At 44.5% G+C, this 27,583-nt stretch overlaps 1 protein-coding gene across 4 annotated transcripts in view; it reads right to left on the bottom strand.

The window, feature by feature from the left end:
• The window catches only part of LOC121579069 (low-density lipoprotein receptor-related protein 4-like), a 198,032-nt gene that overhangs the window by 35,621 nt on the left and 134,828 nt on the right, over positions 1–27,583 (bottom strand). For all 4 annotated transcript variants that reach the window (XM_045208784.1, XM_041893335.2, XM_045208803.1 and 1 more), the window contains exons 5-14: position 27,583; positions 26,485–26,613; positions 23,867–23,986; positions 23,671–23,796; positions 23,031–23,156; positions 22,766–22,900; positions 22,474–22,599; positions 21,488–21,718; positions 20,561–20,717; positions 9,183–9,400 (exon numbers count right to left, since the gene is read on the bottom strand). The exon at position 27,583 is cut by the window's right edge and continues 116 nt beyond it. In XM_045208784.1, coding sequence (XP_045064719.1) covers positions 9,183–9,400; positions 20,561–20,717; positions 21,488–21,718; positions 22,474–22,599; positions 22,766–22,900; positions 23,031–23,156; positions 23,671–23,796; positions 23,867–23,986; positions 26,485–26,613; position 27,583 — 1,369 coding nt within the window. The remainder of the gene's footprint in view (positions 1–9,182; positions 9,401–20,560; positions 20,718–21,487; positions 21,719–22,473; positions 22,600–22,765; positions 22,901–23,030; positions 23,157–23,670; positions 23,797–23,866; positions 23,987–26,484; positions 26,614–27,582) is intronic.

Raw genomic sequence — 27,583 nt, 5'->3', positions numbered from 1 at the left:
GAAATTTGCTCAGTGCCCGAAAAACATTTGAGGGTACATTGGGTAGGAGGCATATGTACTGGCCCAGACAATATTACAGTAAATGAGATATGGGTAAATTAAGCTATAGTATAGAGTTAGGAAGCAAGCCTGATGAACCAAACCACTAATCTTTCTGATGATATCAACAGATTTCATCACTTTTGTCATGATCGTTTATAGACTGGACGGACCAAGGCGCAGCGTGATAAGCATACATGTTTATTTAAACGAATGAACACGCGACAAAACAACAAACGAAACGTGAAGTCCAAGGTAACACACAAACATACCATAACTGGAACAAGATCCCACAACTAACTAGTGCCAATAGGCTACCTAAGTATGGTCCCCAATCAGAGACAACAAGCGACAGCTGCCTCTGATTGGGAACCACACCGGCCAACATAGATCTAGACATAATAGAACCTATAACATAGAACAACACAACATAGAATATACACACCCTGACTCAACAAATAGGAGTCCCCAGAGTCAGGGCGTGACAGTACCCCCAAAGGTGCGGACTCCGACCGCGCCAAATAAACATAACAGGGTAGGGGCCGGGTGGGCATGCCGCCTAGGAGGCGGATCCAGCTCCGGGCGTGACCACCACTTACTCTCCACCTCCCTGTTGCGCCCCTGGTCTGGTCTGGACCTCGGCGCGCTGCTTCCCCTCTCCTTCCTCCCACGATACCAAGCCCTGTCTGGACCCTGGTGTGGGAGACCCCGAACCTGGAGAGGGGCTGACTTCTGGGTCTGGACTGGAACCGCTGACTGGAGCTGGACCCGATGACGGTGGATCGAACTACTCTGGCTCCGGAGTGGAGCCGCTGACCGGAGCTGGATCAGGCACTGGTGGAGCGGACTGCTCTGGCTCCGGAGTGGAGCCACTGACCGGAGCTGGACTGGACCCCGGTGGAGCGGATTGCTCTGGCTCCGGAGTGGAGCAGCTAACCGGAGCTGGATCAGGCACCGGTGGAGCGGACTGCTCTGGCTCCGGAGTGGAGCTGGCTTGGTGCGAGGGGCAGGAACAGGCCGGGCCGGGCTGGCGACGTGCACCACTGGCTTTGTGCGAGGGGCAGGAACAGGCCGGGCCGGGCTGGCGATGCGCACCACTGGCTTGGTGCGAGGGAAAAGAACAGGCCGGGCTGGCGACACGCACCACTTGCTTGGTGCGAGGAGTGGGACTGGGTTCCTTTATAAACCCCCGCTCCTTCTGCTGCCTAACCAGCTCCTCTCGCCGTGCCTCTACACCTTCCTTCTCCCTTTTAGCCTCCTGTAGCTCCTCCCTCTGACCTAATAACTCCTGCTCCCTCTGAACCAATAGCCCCCGTAACCTGGTGGCCTCCTCTCCTAACCTGCAGATCCGCCCTGTCACTGCCTCCTGCTGCCTCGTCATCCACACCGTGTGCCCCCCCCCTAACATTTTCTTGGGGTTGCCTCTCGGGTCTCCGTCGTCGGCACTCCTCTTCCCGTGAGGACTCCTCCGGGAGCCCCCACGAGTTAGGGAACAGACACTCGTCGTCGTCGTCATCCTCCAACTCCTCAGTGTAGTACTGTTCCCACTCCTCTTCCCAAGGTCGTAGGGACCCAATCCGAAACCCAACCGGGTGCAGTGGTCGGGGCTCTTCTCTATCGCTCCCCGACCACCCCTTTAGCCCCCCCAAAAAAATGTTTCTTGGGGCTGCTTCTCGGGCCTCCTCCTCGGCCGGCTTCCATGTTGCCGTCGTTCCTCTCCTGCCTGGGCATTTACCTTCGCCCATGGCCCTTTCCCCGCGAATATCTCCTCCCATGACCACCATTTGCCCACCTGTGACATCGCTATACGCTCTTCCTGGGCACGCTGCTTGGTCATCGTTTGGTGGGATCTTCTGTCACGATCGCTTACAGACGGGACGGACCAAGGCGCAGCGTGATATGCATACATGTTTATTAACGAACAAACACAACGACAAAACAATAAACAAACGATACAGCACAACACAACATACCTTAACACGGAACAAGATCCCACGACTAACTAGTGCCAAAAGGCTGCCTAAGTATGGTCCCCAATCAGAGACAACGAGCTACAGCTGACTTTGATTGGGAACCACCCCGGCCAACATAGATCTACACATACTAGATCTAACATAGAAAATCAACATAGCACAACACAACACAACACAGAAAATACACACCCTGACTCAACAAATATGAGTCCCTTGAGTCAGGGCGTGACAACTTTGCTGCAGACAAATTGAATAACTTTTCATCAATTAGAACTCAGAGGAATCTAGTGGATGTGACTAATTTAATAATTCACACCAATTATTCTTACAAGTGAATACAATAAAGTTGGATTTTTAAACATTTTTTAACATTTAAAGATAATTTGTTTATCTGGAACCATTCAGGAAATGTGGCTTCATTACATTTACGTCATTTAGCAGACACTCTTATCCAGAGCGACTTACAGTTAGCGCATACATTATTCTTTTTTATTTTCATACTGGCCCCCCGTGGGAATCGAACCCACAACCCTGGCGTTGCAAACGCCATGCTCTACCAACTGAGCTACCTCGCTGCCGGCCATTCCCTCCCCTACCCTGGACGACGCTGGGCCAATTGTGCGCCGCCCCATTGGTCTCCCGGTTGCGGCCGGCTACAGCAAAGCATGGATTCGAACCAGGATCTCTAGTGGCCACTCGGGAGGTTAGTAATTAATTAGTAAGTCAAAATTATTGTGTGATAAAATCAAATTGGTGTCATCAGCAAAGAGAATGGGAAGTACAGACGAAGACACAGCAGCAAGGTCATTGATATAGATTAGGAATAACAAAGGTCCAATTATCGAACCCTTTGGCACGCCACAGGATATTTTGGCCCTGGTAGATGCACAGCCGTTTGCATCAACAAATTGTTCTCTATCATAAACGTAACTATATAGCCAATTATATGTATAATCATGAAAACCGTAATAATGCAATTTATAAAGTAATATTTCATGATCAACCGTGTGAAATGCCGAGAGCGTATTCATTGTTGTTCAGGGCTGTAAAGATTTTATCCACAAGTTTCAAAAGAGCCATATCTGTGGAGTAGTTTTTAACGAAAACCATATTAGTGCTCATATAGAATACAGTGTTGATTTAAATTATTCAACATTCTCTTATACACACATTTTTCTAGGATTTTAGAAAATCATGGTAGTACAGATATTGGGCAATAATTTGTAAAAGATCTGGGATCCCCAGATTTATAGAGGGGGATAACTTTGGCAATTTTCTCATCTTTAGGAACAATACAAGTTTGCATTGATTTGGTGAAGATATACATTAGAGGCTCAGTAATCGAGGAAGACACTGATTTCACCAAAGAGGCAACAATCTCATCATGACCTGCTGCTGATACCTTTAAGTTACCAATTACGTCCATCACCTCCATTACATCAGGAGGATCAAACTGAAGCAGAGAAGGGAAATGTCACAATGTATTCCAAGGGATCTCCATCAGTTTTCTCTATTTTCTTTGACAGAGAGGAACCCACATTCACAAAAAAGTTATTAAATGCACATGAAATAACATCAGGATCACTATAGGTCTTATTTTCAACAATAAATTGAGATGGGATAGTTGTAGATGCCTTTTTCTTATTCAACCGTATACTTTTTGTAAGTTGCAGAATTCAGGGGAGAGGGATGTGTGAGAAACTTTTTATACAACTAGTTTCTTTAACTGACAATTTTTCGAGACCGGTTGTAAACCGAGGTTTCCAGAAACAATCTCCTGCTCTCCCTGATTATAAACATTTTCCCATTAAATATCATCAATCAACATCTTAAAGCGCTCACAATTACTTTAGTTAAATATTCTACCCTTAATGCTACTAATCATTCCCATCGGTTCATTTCCAGCTGCCAAAGCGAAGTGGAAAATTGGAAGTGGTCAGAAATGTCAGTATAAAGTATACCTGTTTTAGCCACATTTTTCAAATAATTTGGAAAAATATTATCGATAAGGGTGGCAGATGAACTGGTAACTCTTGTAGGCTTATAGATGAGCGATTAAAATAGCTGGAGTATAAAGTATTCAAAAAGTCAGATGTCAGTGAGTGGTTCTCACTTTTAAATAAGTTCATGTTATAATCACCCAATACAAAACAAATGTTACCTTCATTATTAATCAAATCCAAGGTTGATGCAAGGATATCAATAAAACTCCCAATGTCAGAATCGAGTGGCTGATAGATGCATCCAATTACCACCAAAAAATGAAGAGATTCAACATGTTATCAGATGCAAGTGCGAGGTCCTCTCTTACAAAGAATTGATAACGTTTATGAACAAAAATGGACACTCCTCCTCCCACTCTTGAGGTTTTACAGTGGTGAACAGCATTATATGTAGTACTTGTGACTTACATTACTTGTGACTGTCGTTGTGGACTTAGATTAGTTTCAGGTCTATTTGTGTAACAGTCTTGCTAATTTGTGGGCGTGTTGTATAGTAGGGGGTGTTTTCTTTGCCTCTGACACGCAATCAGCAATCAGTGCAGGTAGGTGTGTCTATCACCTTGGCTAGGCAATTAGTGCTAGTACTTCAGTCTCCCCTGTTTTGTCAACAAAACCATGACTGTCGCCGAAATAAAGACGTTCTGCCGAGTTGTTCTGTCGAGTTGTTCGAGGAAGGAAAGAGAATAAGTTCACACCACTCTCACACATACAGTTGAAGTCGGAAGTTTACATACACCTTAGCCAAATACATTTAAACTCAGTTTTTCACAATTCCTGACATTTAATCCTAGTAAAAATTCCCTGTCAGTTAGGATCACCACTTTATTTTAAGAATGTGAAATGTCAGAATAGTAGTAGAGAGAATGATTTATTTCAGCTTTTATTTATTTAATCACATTCCCAGTGGGTCAGAAGTTTACATACACTCAATTAGTATTTGGTAGCATTGCCTTTAAATGGTTTAACTTGGGTCAAACGTTTCGGGTAGCCTTCCACAAGCTTACCACAATAAGCTGGGTGAATTTTGGCCCATTCCTCCTGACAGAGCTGGTGTAACTGAGTCAGGTTTGTAGGCCTCCTTGCTCGCACACACTTTTTCAGTTCTGCCCACACATTTTCTACAGGATTGAGGTCAGGGCTTTGTGATGGCCACTCCAATACCTTGATTTTGTTATCCTTAAGCCATTTTGCCACAACTTTGGAAGTATGCTTGGGGTCATTCTCCATTTGGAAGACCCATTTGCGATCAAGCTTTAACTTCCTGACTGATGTCTTGAGATGTTGCTTCAATATATCCACATAATGTTCCTTCCTCATGATGCCATCTATTTTGTGAAGTGCACCAGTCCCTCCTGCAACAAAGCACCCCCAGAGCGTGATGCTGCCACCCCCGTGCTTCACGGTTGGGATGGTGTTCTTCGGCTTGCAAGTCCCCCTTTTTCCTCCAAACATAACGATGGTCATTATGGCCAAACAGTTCTATTTTAGTTTCATCAAACCAGAGGACATTTCTCAAAAAAGTACGATATTTGTCCCCATTTGCAGTTGCAAACCGTAGTCTGGCTTTTTTATGGCGGTTTTGGAGCAGTGGCTTCTTTCTTGCTGAGCGGCCTTTCAGGTTATGTCGATTTAGGACTCGTTTTACTGTGGATATAGATACTTTTGTACCTGTTTCCTCCAGCATCTTCACAAGGTCCTTTGCTGTGGTTCTGGGATTGATTTTCACTTTTCGCACCAAAGTACGTTCATCTCTAGGAGACAGAACGCGTCTCCTTCCTGAGCGGTATGACGGCTGCGTGGTCCCATGGTGTTTACACTTGCGTACTATTGTTTGTACAGATGAACGTGGTACCTTCAGGCGTTTGAAAATTGCTCCCAAGGATGAACCAGACTTGTGGAGGTCTACAATTAGTTTTTTCTGTCTTGGCTGATTTCTTATGATTTTCCCATGATGTCAAGCAGAGGCACTGAGTTTGAAGGTAGGCCTTGAAATACATCCACAGGTACACCTCAAATTGACTCAAATGATGTCAATTAGCCTATCAGAAGCTTCTAAAGCCATGACAAATCATTTTCTGGAATTTTCCAAGCTGTTTAAAGGCACAGTCAACTTAGCGTATGTAAACTTCTGACCCACTGGAATTTTGATACAGTGAATTATAAGTGAAATAATCTGTCTGTAAACAATTGTTGGAAAAATTACTTGTGTCACGCACAAAATAGATGTCCTAACCGACTTGCCAAAACTATAGTTTGTTAACAAGACATTTGTGGAGTGGTTGAAAAACGAGTTTTAATGACTCCAACCTAAGTGTATGTAAACTTACGACTTCAAATGTAAATATCTTACCTAGTTATTTTCAGATGATTTCCTTTTGCTCTTTTGTAGCTTTGTCAACTGTGTGTGTTTTCTATCCCTGTTCGCTCCTGTCCCTGTAGGTTTTACAGACGCTCCCCACCCCATGGCTGCAACCCTTATAATTTCGTGTACCCTGCACACACAACCCATGTGGAATTCCTAGTCTCCGGCAGCGTTTGGAACTGCCGATATGCCGTCAATAAGGCTGAGTTAATCTCAGCCTACATGTATATTGTCCTTCAGTCCCTACACTTTTTGGCCTTAACAGAGACATAGATCACCCCAGAGAACACTGCTACTCCAGCAGTTCTCTCATAGTCAGAGAGCATGTGGTCCTCGCGGTGGCGGCACAGGGCTACTCATTTCTCCTAAGCGGAGATTTTCTCTTTTCCCCCTCTCTCACCTGTCTATCTCCTCATTTGAAAACCATGTGGTCACTGTCACTTGTCCACTCAAGCCTAACATTGTTGTCATCTTTCGCCCACCAGGTGCCCTTGGAGAGTTCCTCAATGAGCTTGACACCTTGATAAGCAAATTTCCCGACAATGGCTCACCTCTCATCGTACTGGGCGACTTTAACCTCCCGACACCTGACTTCAATTAATTTCTTTCTATGTTTTTCTTTCCACTCCTTTCCTCTTTTGACCTCACCCTTTCCCAGTCACCTCCTACTCACAAGGCAGACAATACACTTGACATCATCTTAGAGGCTGTTCACCTACTAATCTCACTGCAACCCCCCTCCATGTCTCTGATCACTACTTTGTTTCCTTTTCTCTCCATCTTTCCTACAACCCTACCCACTCAGCCTCTCCCCAGATGTTCATGTGCCTCCGCAATCTTCGCTCTCTTGCTCCCACTACTCTCTCCTCTTCTATCTTATCCTCTCTCCCTTCTGCTAAATCCTTCTCCCTCCTGTGTCCCAACTTTGCCTCTTCGACCTTACTCCCTTTCCGCATCAATTGACTCTCACTGTCCCCTTTCTTCCCGGCTGGCTCGACCCTCCCTTCCCGCTCTGTGGCTAAATGACTCACTGTGTATTAACAGAAGAGGGCTGCGGGTAGCTGAGCAAAAATTGAGGAAAAGTAAACTTCAGTTGGACCTATCATACTTCCACTCCCTCCTCTCTACGGCTGTGACGATTATGGAATTTTGGGTAACGATTAATTGTCATGCAAATGGCCATGGTTAGTCATAATATTTTTTTTCTTTTTTTAAAAAGTTTGTAATGTATCATAATGAATATTTGAAAATTAGCTACAACATACTGTACCTAATGAGTAAAACACAGCGTTGGTGATACCCCTGTCTCAAAAACAAATGGTTCTGACCAATTTGAATTTTTGGAAATGAACCTTCTCGTCCTGACCATGCAGTTCTGCTCATAAACTTATTACTAACTTGACCCTTTTAATATGAAAATGTAATTGCTATTGGGTAAACTATATCTACTTGAAAATGAAGTTGAATCCCCCCACTTCCTAAAATGAATGTATTAGACAATGTTTTTTAGTTCAGTTAAGGTCGTACTCTACAACATCCGTAGAGTACGACCTTACCTCACACAGGAAGTGCAGCAGGTCCTAATCCAGGCACTTGTCATCTTCTGTCTAGACTACAGCAACTTTCTGTTGGCTGGGCTCCCCGCTTGCGCCATCAAACCCCTGCAACTTATCCAGAATACCGCGGCCCGCCTGAAGTTTAACCTTCCTAAGTTCTCCCATATCCTCCCGCTCCTCTGCACACTCCACTGGCTTCCAGTCGAAGCTTGCATAATTTTCAACACCCCGGTGCTTGCCTATGGAGCAGCAAGGGGAAATGCCCCTCCTTACCTTCAGGCTATGCTCAAACCCTACATCCCAACCCGAGCACTCTGTTCCGCCAGCTCTGGTCTCTTGGCCCTCTAACAGCCCAGTCAAAGCTCTTCTCTGTCCTGGCACCCCAATGGTGGAACAAGCTTCCCCCTAAAGTCAGGACAGCGGAGTCCCTGCCCATCTTCTGAAAACGTCTAAAAACCCTACCTCTTTAAAACTCCAAAAAAGAAAAAAGGCTTGTCTTTCCCTACTAGCACTGACTTTGCTGATAAATAATTTGTTGAGGGAAAATGTACTTGATACGATTGTGAAGTGTTGTTGTCTCACTTAGCTATCTTAAGATGAACGCAGTAATTGTAAGTCCCTCTGGATAAGAGCGTCTGCTAAATGACTAAAATGTAATGTAAAATGTAGTGTGCACTATATCTCTCTGACTGAGGAAATGTGTGAGTGCATGTGTATCTGTGTGTGTTTACGTGTATATGTGTGTATCAGCGTCACAATAACAGCATTGTGATCATTCAGAAACCAAGTTGAACTCTTGTCAAACCTATGCTCAATTCCTCCCTCCTTTTCCTCCCCCTCTCTCACGCGCTCTCTCTCTCTGGCTGATAGGGGTTTCATTTCGTGGCCAAACGTTCATTTAGGGGATTTTCAGTTGTGGAGATTTAGATTTTCCGTAAACACAGGTAACCCAGGGTGCCAGCAGAGAGAGGACTGTGTGTGTGTGTGTGTGTGTGTGACTGTAAGTTAGTGTCTGCGTGTGTGGGAGAGTGTCTGATGTGTGTGTGTGTGTGTGAATGAATGGCGGGTAACAAACCAATTGCACATTAGATGATGCCTTGGGAGAATGTTGATATTTGTTGCTTACTGCATACATTTTTACTAAACAGTGTATGATTAGTACACAGTATACACTTTTATTAAGCAGTAGGCAAGAACAATTTCGAACATGGCCTGTGTGTGTCTGTGTTTGGTTCCCTGGTATCCTTACCTTGGCTGATGACGGCCTTACGGTTCCGTCCGTCCAGGTCAGCTCTTTCTATGACGTGATGCTTGGCGTCCACCCAGTACATGCGGTGCCCGGCGTAGTCGATGGTCAGCCCGTTGGGCCAGAACAAGTGTGTGTCGGCGATGATGCGCCGGTTGGAGCCATCCATGTTGGCATACTCGATACGAGGAGTGTTACCCCAGTCCGTCCAGTAGATCTTGCTGTGGGGGGTGGAAAAAGTCAGGAAAACTTAGGGTTAGGTTGTAGTTGTCCAACTAAAAGATAGGTCACATACAGTTGAAGTCGGAAGTTTACATACACTTAGGTTGGAGTCATTAAAACTATTTTTTCAACCACTCCACAAATTTCTTGTTAACAAACTATAGTTTTGGCAAGTCGGTTAGGACATCTACTTTGTGCATGACACAAGTCATTTTTCCAACAATTGTTTACAGAGAGATTATTTCACTTATAATTCACTGTATCACAATTCCAGTGGGTCAGAAGTTTACATACACTAAGTTGACTGTGCCGTTAAACAGCTTGGAAAATTCCAGAAAATGATGTAATGGCTTTAGAAGCTCCTGATAGGCTAATTTACATCATTTGAGTCAATTGGAGGTGTACCTGTATAAACACCATGGGACCACGCAGCCGTCATACCGCTCAGGAAGGAGACGCATTCTGTCTCCTAGAGATGAACGTACTTTGGTGCGAAAAGTGCAAATCAATCCCAGAACAACAGCAAAGGACCTTGTGAAGATGCTGGAGGAAACAGGTACAAAAGTATCTATCTCCACAGTAAAATGAGTCCTATATCGACATAACCTGAAAGGCCGCTCAGCAAGGAAGAAGCCACTGCTCCAAAACCGCCATAAAAAAGACAGACTACGGTTTGCAACTGCACATGGGGACAAATATCATACTTTTTTGAGAAATGTCCTCTGGTCTGATGAAACAAAAATAAAACTGTTTGGCCATAATGACCATCGTTATGTTTGGAGGAAAAAGGGGGTAGCTTGCAAGCCGAAGAACACCATCCCAACCATGAAGCACGGGGGCGGCAGCATCACGCTGTGGGGGTGCTTTGCTGCAGGAGGGACTGGTGCACTTCACAAAATAGATGGCATCATGAGGAAGGAAAATTATGTGGATATATTGAAGCAACATCTCAAGACATCAGTCAGGAAGTTAAAGCTTGCTCGCAAATGGGTCTTCCAAATGGACAATGACCCCAAGCATACTTCCAAAGTTGTGGCAAAATGGCTTAAGGACAACAAAGTCAAGGTATTGGAGTGGCCATCACAAAGCCCTGACCTCAATCCTATAGAAAATGTGTGGGCAGAACTGAAAAAGCGTGAGCGAGCAAGGAGGCCTTCAAACCTGACTCAGTTACACCAGCTCTGTCAGGAGGAATGGGCCAAAATTCACCCAACTTATTGAGGGAAGCTTGTGGAAGGCTACCTGAAACGTTTGACCCAAGTTAAACAATTTAAAGGCAATGCTACCAAATACTAATTGAGTGTATGTAAACTTCTGACCCACTGGGAATGTGATGAAAGAAAAAAAAGCTGAAATAAATAATTCTCTCTACTATTATTCTGACATTTCACGTTCTTAAAATAAAGTGGTGATCCTAACTGACCTAAGACAGGGAATTCTTACTAGGATTAAATGTCAGGAATTGTGAAAAACTGAGTTTAAATGTATTTGGCTAAGGTGTATGTAAACTTCCGACTTCAACTGTATCATAGGACAAGCACCATTCAGACTTGGGATCGAATAGTACTTGTTTTCTTTAAATAATAATTTGCTGCGCTAGATCAAGTTTTCCTGGTGCAATGGAACCAATGCAGTAGTCCCATAAGTGCAAACTGTAGGAGAAAAATCACGTATTTACCTGATTTGTTTAATATGAATAGTTAACTATTAATATTCTTAACAATAGTAGAGACATTTCTTAACTACCAATGCTGTGATTTTCATAATGATGTTTCCCTCTAGCTCCCTGCAGCTGGTCTGGGCATGTAGTCAAGGACATGAGATAGAGATAAACGTGAGGAACAGATAGACCTGTATTGTTTCAATTTCTCGTTGCTTTTGAGTAACCTGGTCACACGGCATAAGACAAAGAGCCTCAGAGTGACCACGGTTTTTCAGTTCATCCTGTCTTTTACTATCTTCCAAGGGCACAGCTGTGTGGAGATATGAGTAGTAACGGAACTAACGTTATCACTTGTTTGTGCGCTATGACCCAATACACATAGCCACAAGAAGAAAACAAGGTAGCTCCTGATCTGCCGGGCAGGGGTGGAACCAGCCATGACTAAGCATTTTTAGGTCCACTATATAAGATGTCAGCATTTCCTGTTCGTTGGGCTCTCACTCTATCCAGTTATTTAAATAAATATTTAGTTTAAGTATAACTCTGACTTGTGTGATAAGTTTGTCTCTCCTCATTTGATAGTATTTAAAATATCCACCACATTTGGCGACGAGGATGGGATCTGTTACTTCACCTGTTGGTCGCCCCTGAAGGTCTGGGTAAACTGTGCACAGGGGATCCCCAAATTGGGATCTCAGGGGAACTGCGCACCTAAATGAGCAGCTGGATCCACCTAAGATCTGCGAGCAAGCGGGCATGGGTGGATACCAGATCCCGAACATAGTATTGAGAGAGGGGAGCAAGATGATCCAGCAATATCCTGATTGGTGGTTGACCTTGTCTCTCCTCATTATTGAGAAGGAGGCGAGCGAACCACACAAAGTCAAGTTTTTATGAAAAGCCTCTGTTACGTGGGCTCTGAGTTTGTATTCCTGTGAGAGGGGGCACCTTGGAGGCGTAAGCAGGGCAGAGTCAGAGGAGAGTCATCTGACAGCACTGTCAGACTCAAAGATACTCTGCCACTGGTCTGTTGCGGGCGACTTAGAGCCGTCCTGACACTGAAGTGATCACAGTGGTGATTGGTGCGGTCTGTAGGGACGAGGGGCCAGAGTGTCTGTAGATATGCCAGCACTTGGTGAAGTCCCATTGGATGAAGGACCTCTGTCTGAAGGGTGTGCCTCAGAAGTGGTGAAGTCAGATTATTTTAAATGTGCTAGCCAGGTATGCCCTGCAGGAGCCAGAGTGTTGGTAGAGAAGCCAGCACTTGGTGTAGTCTGTACCACAGTAATCGCAGTAGGTGATATCTCCGTGTGGAGATAACACCACGTTCTGGGCAATATTTTAATGGAGATATGAATTTCCCTGTTCATATGGATAAAATATAAAATCAGAAACAGCACTAACCGGCTTTCTTTGTTTGTCTACCCCTGTGGGTGTGTGTCTGTGTTATCTGTAAGTGTGTGAGTGGAACAGGAACCATGGGAGCACACGGGAGCAAGGGACATGGTATTCCAGATCCCCCCACAGGGGCCCTGAAGGTTATGTGCAGATAAGTGGGGAAGGGGCAATCTGAACCAGGTGAAATTACAGATAGGGAAGGTGGTTTTCCGTTGACAGGGACACTGAGTCTAACAATGTTAGACAAAGTCAGGGAGAGACTGACAGAGTATGAAGGGACTAAAAAAGGTACAAAAGATCAAATAGGCTGGGTTAAATTTAGAAAATGGGAAAGAGAGACAGAAAGGCGTACACAAAGACAGGACCCATTTGGGGGACAGCCCCGTCAGAATATGGTAGTGCAGACTGCGGAGGAAGGGAGAACAGATAAAGACGAGATAATGAGAAAGAACTTTTCTCCTCCCAATCTCTACCCAGTGCTGTCTGGGCCTGTGGCTGCGGCTGTCGACCTCCCTCCCCTGCCTCCGCCTGATCCAAACGACCAAGTGGACGCTCTTGCTCTACACCCCACTGTGCCTCCTCCCCCAACTCCACAGTTCACTCCTGTGCCTCCCCTAGTAGCAGCAGCGGTGGACAAACTGCTCTCTGGACTGGCCATGCTGGCGGTGGGAATGACGTCAACTCCCAAACCACAGAGGAAGGGTATGGCTGGGGGAGCCAGACAGCGGACAGGAAGAGTCGTAACCCGTTCCTCGAGGGCGCTCCCCCAACCAGCCCAGACGACAAGACAAGACTCAGAAACTACCAGCTGCTCAGTTGACATTCTACCAGGGGGCTGCACTAGCAGCTGCTGGAGGGGGTGTGAGTGGTGGAAGAATCTGCTACAACTGTCGAAAACCTGGCTACTTCGCCGTAAGCTGCACTCAAACTGCCCAGCAGCCAAGGGGAAGAGGCAGAGGTGGATCAAGAGGTAGAGGAGCCCCAAGGGGGCTCAACAGCCATGGCAGCCGCCAACCAACCAATGGCCAGGCCCACAAGGGGGCTCTCAAGGCAGAGGCCAGCCTGGGGCCTGGCAGATGGGGCCGCCTGCACAGACGGCCCTGTACAATCCAGGAGAGGAGGAGAAGGGAGAAGTAGTTGAGTTAGAATTGTCAGAGCAACCAGAACATTTGTTTTTAAAGAGCCATACCCTTCCTCGAATCAAGCCAACAGTGGAGGCTTGCATCAATGTTGAGTGAATAATATTTATTGTTGATACGGGAGCTACAATGTCTGTGATTAACTGTAAAGGCTATGACAAAACCTCCCATATCTAGTGAAACAGTCAAAACTAGGGGCTTCAGGCCTCCCATTCAGAGAGCATGTAACTATGCCTCTGCCTGTCTCCTTTTATGAGGAGAAGTGTCAGCATCAATTTCTCTACTCTGACCACTGTCCTGTCAATCTGATGGGCAGGGACCTCCTTTGTAAACTGGGCATCAACATAACATGTGGCCCAACCGGTTTAACCATTATTCATGAGGAGGAGGAGGAAGAGGGGGAGCAATTGACGTTAATGTCTGAGTTTTGTGACTGGTATTATGCATGGGACGTTGATAAATGAGGTGCCCAATATGGTTCGTGTTTTCTCAATGGGCCAAAACCCATTGGGGTCACGAGGGCAGTTATGTCTGAAGCAGGCTTACATTGCACCTCCCATTTCTCACCATTGACAAGAGACCTGAGATGAGAACAAATGGCTGTTAGAAAGTGTAGCGCCAGAATCTATCCAGTATGAAAGGTTGTATTGTAGCAGTGATTCCTGTGCTTTGGGAGTTAATCTAACCCCTGCACAGAAAGAGCTCTACATGTTTGAAGATAGTGCACCACATGTGTCCCTGGCAAAATCATGAAGAGTTGAGTGGGAGGATACTGCAGTTTGGATAAAGGGCCTGGTCAATGCTGTTGATTGGGAGATTGGTTCAGATTGGTCAACATTCACCCAGCATACTGACATATTGTTACCCCCTCAACTGGGACACAGCAGTTGAGAGGGGTGTGTATGGACTTGATCAGCCCTCCTTTGTCACCAATATCATGCTTTTGAGTGAGGACTTGCCCCTCTTGAGAGGTGTCCCTGATTGCCTATGGACAAGGGATAAGTATGATTTTGGCAGGATGAAGGGGGCTGAGCCCCTTGTAGTCACTCCGAAAGATACCAGTCCCCCTCTAGAGCACAGTATCCACTCAGTAAAGAGGCTATTGCGGGTATCACACCTGTACATGCCTCACTGTTAGAGCACAGAGCGTTAGTCCTGTGTCCAGAGTCACCTTGCAATACCCCTATCTTGCCAGTAAGAAAAGCCTCAAGGGATTGGTGTTTTGTACAAGGTTGGTACACAAAATGTTTGAAATGTCTTTAAATAATGTCTGAGGTCAGTGATGTTTGACCTGTTGCATACTTAGAAATGCGCCTGTTGTAAATAGAGGTTTGCTCACAAGGTCGGCTCAGTAGGAGTGGAATATTGTCTGAACGCCCAGATGCTCCTGCAGCAAAGCACCCCCACAGCATGATGCTGCCACCCCTGTGCTTCACAGTTGGGGTGGTGTTCTTCAGCTTGCAAGCCGCCCCCTTTTTCCTCCAAACATAACGATGGTCATTATGGCCAAACAGTTCTATTTTTGTTTCATCAGACCGGAGGACATTTCTCCAAAAAGTACGATCTTTGTCCCCATGTGCATTTGCAAACCGTAGTCTAGCTTTTTTATGGCGGTTTTGGAACAGTGGCTTCTTCCTTGCTGAGCGGCCTTTCAGGTTATGTCGATATAGGACTCGTTTTACTGTGGATATAGATACTTTTGTACCTGCTTCCTCCAGCATCTTCACAAGGTCCTTTGCTGTCATTCTGGGATTGATTTGCACTTTTCGCACCAAAGTACGTTCATCTTTAGGAGACAGAACGCGTCTCCTTCCTGAGCGGTATGACGGCTACGTGGTCCCATGGTGTTTATACTTGCGTACTATTGTTTGTACGTTGTTGGTAGGGCATTTGCAACGCCAGGGTTGTGGGTTCGATTCCCACGGAGGGCCAGTATAAACAAATATAATGTATGCACTCACTCTGGATAAGAGCGTCTGCTAAAAGACTAAAATGTAAATGTAAATGTAATGAACGTGGTACCTTCAGGCGTTTAGAAATTGCTCCCAAGGATGAACCAGACTTGTGGACGTCTAAAAAAAAAATTCTGAGGTCTTGGCTGATTTCTTTTGATTTTCCCATGATGTCAAGCAAAGACGCACTGAGTTTGAAGGTAGGCCTTGAAATACATCCACAGGTACACCTCAAATTATGTCAATTAGCCCATCAGAAGCTTCTAAAGCCATGACAAATCATTTTCTTGAATTTTCCAAGCTGTTTAAAGGCACAGTCAACTTAGTGTATGTAAACTTCTGACCCACTGGAATTGTGATACAGTGAATTATAAGTGAAATAATCTGTCTGTAAACAATTGTTGGAAAAATTACTTGTGTCATGCACAAAGTAGATGTCCTAACCGACTTGCCAAAACTATAGTTTCTTAACAAGAAATGTGTGGAGTGGTTGAAAAAAGAGTTTTAATGACTCCAACCTAAGTGTATGTAAACTTCCGACTTCAACTGAACATGTCATATGTTACATCTGGAAGGTTTTCTATTATTATTATTTTTTTATCTTTACATATGGTGTGAATTTGTCATATCATTTTATAGAAGATTGAATCCATAAGTGCAAACTGTAGGAGAAAAATCACATATTTACCGGATTTGTTTAATATGAATAGTTGATGAACAATTAATAAGCTTAACAATAGTAGAGACATTCCTTAACTACCAATGCTGTGATTTTCATAAGGATGTTTCCCTCTAGCTCCCTGCAGCTGGTCTGGGCATGTAGTCAAGGACATAGGAAAGAAATAAACTTGAGGAACAGATAAACCTGTATTGTTTCAATTTCTCGTTGCTTTTGAGTAACCTGGTCACACGGCATAAGACAAAGAGCCTCAAAGTGACCACAGTTTTTCAGTTCATCCTGTCTTTTACTATCTTCCAAGGGCACAGCTGTGTGGAGATATGAGTAGTAACGGAACTAACGTTATCACTTGTTTGTGTGCTATGACCTGTTACACAAAGCCACAAGAAGAAAACAAGGTAGCTCCTGATCTGCCGGGGAGGGGTGGAACCAGCCATGACTAAGCATTTGTTGGTCCACTATATAAGATGTCAGCATTTCCTGTTCGTTGGGCTCTCACTCTATCCACTTGGTTGTGTGGTATTGCGACCAGCTCCCTTATCGATAAGTTATTTGAATAAAGATTTAGTTTAAGTACAACTCTGACTTGTGTGATAAGTTTGTCTGTCCTTATTTGATAGTATTTAAAATGTCCACCACAAAACCCCGCCCATCTGGCACTCCATGCAGGCTCAATCAAACAACGTTCAAAGTATTTAAAATAAAATAAATACTATTCGAACTTAGGTAATTCATAGTTTTTATCAGATGCCACTGATGTCAGCTGTTTGAATAACTTTAAAACTTAACTGATCAAGGTCACTGACACGTTCTCCACCCTGGTTCCTGTCTTTCAATCATCTATATTCTTTGGCTCTCAGCATTCATAGCCAATTTACCAACCATCCTCTCAATTACCACATGCAAATTAGCTATTTGATGAGCTAAATTAGTAAATTAATAGTTTCCAACTTTTCCATGTCGCTAGAGGTCACTGTGGCATATTAAAGGTGCCCACCAGAGGGCAAAGCCACCCCTATTTTGACGTAATTCCTGTAATTGTTTAGGTTCCACCTCCCAAGAATGACACAGGCTACTTATAGATACAGTACCAGTCAAAGGTTTGGACACACCTACTAAATCAAGGGGTTTTCTTTATTACAACTATTTTCTACATTGTAGAATAATAGTGAAGACATCAAAACTATGAAATAACACATATGGAATCATGTAGTAACCAAAAAAGTGTTAAACAAATCAAAATATATTTTAGATTTTAGATTCATCAAACTAGCCACCCTTTGCCTTGATGACAGCTTTGCACACTCTTGGCATTCTCTCAACCAGCTTCACCTGGAATGCATTTCAATTAACAGGTGTGCCATGTTAAAAGTAATTTGTGGAATGTCTTTACTTCTTAATGCGTTTTCCATAATCACAAATATTGTTGTAAAGGAAATCACACTACAAACTATCACCCTCATGCTCTTAAGTAAATCATGAATGTTATGGATACATTAGAACTAGTGGATATATGGAGACTTAAATATCCTGACTTGTGAAATATACATGGCGGAGTCTCAATCAAGCTAGTCGTCTTGACTTCTTTCTTATGTCATTCTCGTTGGCACCAAAAGTTTAAAAAGTGTTGATAGGGTACAGAATGCGGTCGGACCATCATATAATTGGCATATACATTACTCTTACTGAATTTCCACGTGGGCAAGGATATTGGAAATTTAATCAAAGCTTATTGGATGATAAATTGTTTTGAACTAGGACAAAGGAATTTATAACTGAATTTGTCCGACATAACATAGGTACAGCAAATCCTCTTATTGTATGGGACACTTTTAAATGTGCCTTCAGAGGCCATGCAATTCAGTACTCATCTCGAAAACAAAAGCAATTTAGGTCAAGAGTTCATACTAACAAAGGAAAAGGAAGGTCTAACAGAACAGATAGATAGCAATAAAAACTGTAACATAGAGGCTCAGAATAAATTACAGAAAAAAACAAAAATAAATGGAGGGAACTTATTCAAGAAAGATCAAGTGTAATATATTATAAAAATAAAGCAAACTAGATGGAATATTGGGAAAAATTCACCAAATTATTTTTTTAAATTTTCAACATTAAAAAATAATTTACTGAAACTGGTTACAAATGACGGAGTCATCCATTATTCACCAAATTATATTTTGAAGGAGGAAGCAAAGTACTTTAAGCATATGTTTTCGTATGTATATGTATGTATATGTATGTATGTATGTATGTATGTACGTACGTACGTACGTATGTATGTATGTATGTATGTATGTATGTATGAATGTATGTATGTATGTATGTATGTACAGTGAGGGAAAAAAAGTATTTGATCCCCTGCTGATTTTGTCCGTTTGCCCACTGACAAAGACATGATCAGTCTATAATTTTAATGGTAGGTTTATTTGAACAGTGAGAGACAGAATAACAACAAAAAGATCCAGAAAAACGCATGTCAAAAATGTTTTCAATTGATCTGCATTTTTTTGAGGGAAATAAGTATTTGACCCCTCTGCAAAACATGACTTAGTACTTGGTGGCAAAACCCTTGTTGGCAATCACAGAGGTCAGAGGTCAGAGGTCTTGTAGTTGGCCACCAGGTTTGCACACATCTGAGGAGGGATTTTGTCCCACTCCTCTTTGCAGATCTTCTCCAAGTCATTAAGGTTTCGAGGCTGACGTTTGGCAACTCAAACCTTCACCTCCCTCCACAGATTTTCTATGGGATTGACCTTAATGTGCTTCTTCTTGAGCCACTCCTTTGTTGCCTTGGCCGTGTGTTTTGGGTCATTGTCATGCTGGAATACCCATCCACGACCCATTTTCAATGCCCTGGCTGAGGGAAGGAGGTTCTCACCCAAGATTTGACGGTACATGGCCCTGATCATCGTCCCTTTGATGCGGTGAAGTTGTCCTGTCCCCTTAGCAGTAAAAACACCCCCAAAGCATAATGTTTCCACCTCCATGTTTGACGGTGGGGATGGTCTTCTTGGGGTCATAGGCAGCATTCCTCCTCCTCCAAACACGGCGAGTTGAGTTGATGCCAAAGAGCTCGATTTTGGTCTCATCTGACCACAACACTTTCACCTAGTTCTCCTCTGAATCATTCAGATGTTCATTGGCAAACTTCAGACGGCCCTGTATATGTGCTTTCTTGAGCAGGGGGACCTTGCGAGCGCTGCAGGATTTCAGTCCTTCACGGGGTAGTGTGTTACAAATTGTTTTCTTGGTGACTATGGTCCCAGCTGCCTTGAGATCATTGACAAGATCCTCCCGTGTAGTTCTGGGCTGATTCCTCACCGTTCTCATGATCATTGCAACTCCACGAGGTGAGATCTTGCATGGAGCCCCAGGCCGAGGGAGATTGACAGGTCTTTTGTGTTTCTTCCATTTGCGTTTAATCTCACCAACTGTTGTCACCTTCTCACCAGCTGCTTGGCGATGGTCTTGTAGCCCAGTCCGGCCTTGTGTAGGTCTACAATCTTGTCCCTGACATCCTTGGAGAGCTCTTTGGTCTTGGCCATGGTGGAGAGTTTGGAATCTGATTGATTGCTTCTGTGGACAGGTGTCTTTTATACAGGTAACAAACTGAGATTAGGAGCACTCCCTTTAAGAGTGTGCTCCTAATCTCAGCTCATTACCTGTATAAAAGACACCTGGGAGCCAGAAATCTTTCTGATTGAGAGGGGGTCAAATACTTATTTCCCTCATTAAAATGCAAATCAATTCATAACATTTTTGACAAGCGTTTTTCTGGATTTTTTTGTTGTTATTCTGTCTCTCACTGTTCAAATAAACCTACCTTTAAAATTATAGACTGATCATGTCTTTGTCAGTGGGCAAACGTACAAAATCAGCAGGGGATCAAATACTTTTTTCCCTGACTGTATCTAAGAAATAATATTGGTTATGTGCTTGACTAACGCATACAATTTTGGAAAATGTATTTGGCAAACAGTGCATTCTCCATACCCCTTACCCTTTTTCCTCACACATCAGTGGTATCAACAGACGAAGTGGAGAGCTGCCATCCAGCTGCAGGGACGAAAATAGTACTACGACTACGGGGGGTGGGGAGGGCCGGAGATTTTTTCTCCTCGTCTGAGTCCTATGATTGGTTCAGCTCCAACTTCAGAGTCAAAAACCACAATGTGCCTACCAGAAGCTTATTTTTTGCGTATTTTAGGGTTGTTTTTTGTACCAGCATACTTTGACCTGAAATTGCGTGTATGGTACACACAATACGTGCAGGTTGGCAGGTAGGGATAGAGAAGAGAGAGGAGAAAGAGCGAGATCCTCCTTACCCCTCTATAGGGTGCAGTGCGATGGCTCTGGGTTTCTCCATGCTCTGCCATAGGAGGACCTTGCGGTGGGTTCCATCCAGATTGGCCACCTCAATACGGGACGTCCCTGAGTCAGTCCAGTATAGCTTGTCATGGATCCAGTCTATAGCCAGACCACCTAGAGGGAGAGAGCAGGGTCATGTTCATTAGGCACCAAACGGAGGAAAACAGACTGAAACAGGGAGGGACTTGACTTAATTAAAAACAGTCTTTTGTTTTCCATTGCAAAAGTTTTAAAACATGTTATGTTGCATGCCCTAATAAACACAACCCTGGTAGATTAAAATGTGGCAAAATAATCAGCGCTGTTGAGCTATCTAGTTTTTATCTAGGGGTTATGGTTTGGGGCAAACTTTGGGTAAAAGTGTAGAAGCTAAAATCACATTTGGGATTAGAGGGCGACATGTAGCCTAGCGGTTAGAGCGTTGGGCCAGTAACCGAAAGATTGCTAGTTTGAATTCCTGAGCCGACTAGGTGAAATATCTGTTGATCTGCCCTTGAGCAAGGCACTTAACCCTAATTGCTCATACCACACACTTGTACAGGTTACACAGAACAAATATAAGCCCCCCTATTTGACCTTTTTGGGTTAGAAAATGCCATCCATTTGTCTTCTTCAGCAAGGCCAGATTGTGTTGACTCGTAATTTGTCCTAAACCTTGCATTATGACTGTTGCAGTGCTGTACATACTATGTTGATACATGTTCTGACCATAGTAAACCCATGTGTGGTCGTAGTTATAACTGGGCTTTCCTTTAAATAATTGTGTGTGTTTAGAATGTAGCATGACCATCTGTGATCGTATCCATGGTGGTGGAAACCACCTGCTATGCATTCTACCGTGTGTGTTTTGACCAGAGTTAGACCATAAACGGTCATGTTCATACCTGGACTCTCTAAGCCAGTGGAAACCACTTCCTCCACGTTGCTCCCGTTCAGGTTGGCCTTCATGATGCGGTCGAGCGTGACGTCGGACCAGTAGACCAGCTCCTGGTTGTGGTGGAAGTCCAGAGCGATAGCGTTTTCCAGGTTGTTCAGCAGCAGAGTGTACTCTGACCGGTGGGGCAACACCTGGCGGATGTCTATACGGTTAGCGAACAGCAGCACTGGCTCAGGACCTAATGGGGGAGTACAGAGTAGGGTAAAGAGAGGAGGGTATAGAGAGGAGGGAGGGAAAGGAGAGAGGGAGGGTAGTGAGAAGCAAAATGAGGAGAGTGATAGAAAGAGGGAGAGAGAGGAGAGGGTGTGGAGTTGCAAGGGATAGAGGAAGAAAAACTCAGCTCTTGCAGGGAACTCCAGCCATCACTTTCAATAAGACCCAACATTAATATTAGTCAGTCAGTCAAGTACACCCCCTGGCCACTGGAACCCAAGCAGAGATGCTCGACCGGGGTTCACCAGTGATACACACCAGATTTGTGGGGTGCTGTATTAGCAATGTAGTGGACCCTAGCTCCATATCTAAATCTAGTACAGACCAGGCCTGCGTTTCAAATGGCACCCTATTGCTTTATAGTGGACTACTTTAGTACAGTAGTGCACTATAGGATATAAGGTGCCATTTGGGATGCACCCAAGCACTCGCTTTTCTGACCTTAAACTATTAGCTAGCTTCAGCCACAGTCCAACTCCCCCAAGCTAAGCAAGGGATACGGTTACAATTAAATGCAGATGAAACATGTTTGCATGTTTTAAACACAACTATGATGCATATGGGTCACCCACTACCCAGGGCAGAGTAAGGGAAATGGTTTGAATTCCAAGAAACACAAAACCCTGATGCATTTCAGGTAAACACCTTCCCCAGGCGCTCGCAATCCCTCCAAATGTTGAAGCCAAAGGTCTTAAATTGAAAGGTTGTGAGTGGACTCACCCAGCGCCTTGCAGCTGCGCTTGTCAGGCCTCAGCTCGTAGCCCTGCACACACCAGCACTGGAACCCCCCCTCTGTGTTGGTACAACCCTGGCTGCAGTAGCCCTCCTCTGCACACTCATCCACATCTGGGAACGGGGGGTGTAAGAGACTATGTGATGGAACTGCAAGTGTAAACACCTCAAATATATACATTTTCAATCAACTCATTATAAAATCAGCAGAGCTCATTTAAATTTTTTCAGTCTCTCATCGCACGCACACGCACACACACACACACACACACAGTCTCACCCTGGCAGGCCCTGCCATCCTCCATCAGTCTGTAGCCAGTATGACAGGTACACTGGACCAGACCTCTGGCCATCTGACACTTCTGAGAACAGGCTCCATTATTTAGGTTACAGTTGCCCTCGCTGGACCGCGGGCCTACACTCAAACACACACACTTGTTAGAGAGATGTTATGATGTGGAGCCTTACAGATGTTTCCGCATAAGCCCCCAAACACACACACACACACACACACCCTTCCCCTTATACAGTCAGACATAACTCACGGCAGTCCTGGTGAGGGTGTTCGTCCGTCCCATCTCCACAGTCGCTGACCTCATTACAAACCTTCCTCTGGCCAATACAACGGCCGTTCCCACACAGGAACTGGTCTGGAGCACATGGCGGGGTGTCTGGTGGGGAGATAGATGGAGAAAGTTACAATGGGCTGGGAAAAAGATGTGAAGAACAATGGACAACATCTGAAAACTCTGTTTCAAATGGCACCCCTTGGGTCCTGGTCAAAAGTAGTGCACTATATAGGGAATAGGGTACCATTTGGGACTTAGCCTCTGACTTTTGAAGGATAGACACAAAAGGCCTGTGGGGTAATGGTAACCGTTCTTTAGATTGACTGGATCTAGACTCCACCCTGGGTGGGGTGATCATCCAATATGCTTTCCCTCTGACAGTTTCCTCCACCATGATGCTTTTCAGCATGGAGAGCTGTCCTGCAACTGTTGTCATGGATACTGAACTATAGGGTGCATGTCTGAGGTGTGAGATTTAGCTCAATGTTTGTTTAGCCCGCCTATAAGAACTAAGTCCCTGGATCTCTCTTTCCTTCTTTGTATCCTTTTATTTCCTCTGTACTGTCTAGTTTAGATTAATGCCGATCTGCACACGTGCACACACCCACACACGTACCAGTCTTCTCACAGTCATCTTCATCGCTGCCGTCAGAGCAGTCATCCTCGCCATCACATCTCCATGACAACCTGACACAGCGTCCCGATGCACAGCGGAACTGATCCGCAGTACACATGGAGGTGGCTGGAGGGAGAGGACAGGTTGGTTAGAGACACACACACACACACACACACACACACAAGCAGATACTTACTGCAGTTTTTCTCATCTGATTGGTCATCACAGTCAAACTCCCCGTCACACCTCCAGCCAGCGTTGATGCACATCCCACTGCTGCACATGAACTCCACAGAACGACAAGGCTGGTGGGAGGCTGCAGGACACACACACACACACACACACACACACACACACACAACCACTACCGTGAGATAAAATGCAAATGCTTTTGGAACTTCAATCATCCCTGACAGTGTAAAACAATTGATCTGAAGGACCCTGGTAATACAAAGATGCTTTTACAGGGACAGAACAGAAAGAAACATGTGGGGCAGGACATGCATGTTTGCAAAAGAATCAAACATATCTATTCAAGACCAAACAAACACACACAAGGACACACACACACTTGTATTCATGATCTAACAATAAGAGCCTGTTCATATGAGGCTGAAGTGCTGAGGGTAGAAGATAAGGACAGAGAGCTGAGGAATGAATAAAGCGAGGGTAAAAAAAGAGAGGAAGCGTGAGAGAACAAGTGCTGTAGAGTGTCTGAATGCGTCCATGTGCAGTGTTATCAGATAGACAAGAGAAGGGAACAGCGCCAACAGAACAGAAGAGAGGGAGAGAAGAAAGAAGAGAAGAATAAAGCAATGCTGTGTGTGTGATGAGGGGATGATCAAAACACCAGGTGGTGAGAGAGAGAGAGAGAGAGAGAGAGAGAGAGAGAGAGAGAGAGAGAGAGAGAGAGAGAGAGAGAGAGAGAGAGAGAAATGGAAAGACATTTTAAATGGACAGTGTTCTCATGTTCAAACCCACTTATCAGCTGGTACCCTGTCGTCCACATTGACGCCCACACACACAGAGAACCGTTTCATCTACCCGTGTGTGCCCAACTCTCAGAATACACACACACAACGAATACACAGACATAGCCATACACACACACACCACTAAACACACAGATAACCGTTTGATCTGCTCGTGTGCCCAGCTCGCTCTCCATTCTGAACACACACACCATGCCCATCTGAGAGTGTGCCAGTGTTTTTCTATCAAAGCGTCCAGCATACAGTCAATGCCAAGACATGCAGTGTGAGGATGGCTAGTCTTATTCCTCTCTGGTATGTCTCTTCTCCCAGCTGTAGTGTAAGGTCTTCTTTTCCTTTTTTTTTTTTTATCTCTGTCCTTTTTCTTTTTCTTTGATGCGTTTTCAACTCTCCCAAAAAAATTATAAATATCCCCAGGCTAGGGGGGCAATTATCAAATCAAATCAAGTTTCTGTTGGTCACATACACATATTTAGCAGATGTTATTGCGGGTGTAGCGAAATGCTTGTGGAGGGCGGAGAAAGGGATGATAGAGGAGGAGAAGAGAGGGGACGAAGACATGCAACTAACATGACCTTACTGATCAGTCAGTCACAAAGAAAGCCTTTAAAAAAAAAAAGCTTATCACCGTTAAAGACAACATCAAAGAAGAGAGGAGTTTGAGAATCACTGCTCTCGCTCCTCTCATCCTACTCCCTAGTCTGATGCATGCTATTAGAGATCCATTCACAGGCATTTTGTGTGGGCTGCCATGACAGAGAGAATGAGAGAGAGTGTGTGTATCAGTGAGCGAGAGAGAGAGAAAGAGAGAGTGAGAGAAAGAGAAAGAAAGAGAGAGAGAGAACGAGAAAGAAAGCGAAAGAGAGACTGTGGGACAGGGAGAGATGAAAGACTGAGCTAGAGATACATTAACAGAAAGAAGGGACATGAAAGCAGTAAGGTCTTAGTTATTATTAGTCTAACAGGGTACATTCTTTGGAGTGAAGAGTAGAAACATGATAGCCTGTGCTAATCGAAACGCTTGCTAGCTCGCGCGTATGTGTGTGTTAGAGAGAAAAAGACGGGAAGTGTTTTCCAACCCACGCAGACATGCACACACGCACGTAACATAGACACACCGCGGAGCAGCAGGCTCTACCACGACAGCTGTCAGCAAGGAGAATGGGACAGGGCATTCCAGGAATCTGTGTTAGGGAACGCTCAGAGAGCCATAATAAGTGAGGGAGACAGATTTCTGCAGTGTAGCCATTTAACATGTCACTGCTCAAGCTCAATCATAGCTACAATGGTAACAGCTGGACCTGCCATCACCAACTTGTCTCAATTCTGTTTAACCTCAGCCGATCCTATCCTTATCTCTTTTCTTTTATGAACACTTGACTGGAAATATTGACACACTATTGCTTTCACCTGATAAGGCCTTAAAAAGAAATCAAAGAGTGTCAGTGGCACCTCTCAAATACTGAACTTCACTCCCTCACTCCCGTCCCTCATGATAAAGTTGTAGCCCACCTGCAATCCTCCCTGCCCCTAACATACTGACCCCTATGTTTACATTCCACTTGAGAAATAGGGCGCTCGGCATTCTGGGTAGAATTCCAAGCTGTCGTCCGGCCACAGCAGGTTCTCTCTGTGTGTGTGTGTTTGTGTGTGTGTCTGTGTGTGTGTGTCTGTGTTTGTTTGTGTAGCAGAGGAATTTGAGGTACAGTATGTGTTTGCTGCCTGGCGGTGTAGCAGCCTCTGATGTAGCATTTATGGTGCTGGCGCCTGCAGATGTCAATGATTAGCTACCTGAATCAGACGTGTGTGTGTGTGTACTTACAGCAGTCGGACTCATCAGACCAGTCTCCACAGTCGTCGTCTCCGTCACAGTGGTAAATGTCCAGAATACAGCGTCCGTATGCACACTGGAACTCTTCAACACTACAGGTGGCCGTCATTACATCAGATGCTACAGAGGGAGAGAGAAAGGGAGAAAAAGAGAGAGGGGGGGGGGTACATATTTAACACACGTTCTCCTCCACCCCCTCTCACTTTGCCCCCAAACCTTTCTGTCATAAACTATAAAGACAGTATGTGGTTCTGACATTCAGTGTGTTTTACACTAGGGCAGTCAAAATAGGTAAGGGGTGGGGATAGTTTGGTGAAGCTGTAATGTCGACACACTGACCCCTTGGCGACAAAGGGAAGATAAGGCTCAGAGTGTACACCTGTGCGAGGCCCTTTGAAATCCTGCTGCCAATTCTTTATCCATACCATTGAAATTCCCCTCGCCAGAGAGAGAGAGAGAGAGAGGGGACACACACGTACAGTATGTGTCTCAGGGGGAGTTGGGACATGCAAAAAAAACATTTCCATTTCACACATGCGTATAAATGATACGAGGCTGTCTGCGCTTTTTTAAGGTTCTTACTACTGAATAGTGTCTGTTCCAGGTGTGTAGGTGTCAAAATAAGAATACTGGAAGAGATGGAGACCCACACACTGTAGAAACAATGAATACATCCAAAACTGAGGCTTGAATGCAATTATTAAAACATCATGGTGGCCAAAAAATCACAGTGCAAGAAAGTGCATAATCGAAAGGTGGAAACAAAACACAAACGTTTTGGCCTCAGGCCATGTGTGTGCAGACAATTTACACTGATGATGGCCTGAGGCTGAAACGTTTGTGTTTTGTTTCCACCTTTCATTTATGCACTGATGATTTTTTGGACACCATGATGTTTTAATATACATCTTTATTTTGCATTAAAGCCTCAGTTTTGGATGTATTCCTTTTCAGACAGTGTGCGGGTCTCCATCTCTTTCCAGGACACATGTGTAGAATACACACTTGTACATGTGTGAAACAGGACAAATATAAGCACACACACACACACACACACACACACACACACACACACACAGGGCAACTCACG

The sequence above is a fragment of the Coregonus clupeaformis genome, chromosome 3 (genome assembly GCF_020615455.1).
Source record: "Coregonus clupeaformis isolate EN_2021a chromosome 3, ASM2061545v1, whole genome shotgun sequence".
Lineage (NCBI taxonomy): Eukaryota > Metazoa > Chordata > Actinopteri > Salmoniformes > Salmonidae > Coregonus > Coregonus clupeaformis.
The sequence above is the reverse complement of the archived record's forward strand: the minus strand, read 5'-3'. Positions and strand labels throughout refer to the sequence as shown.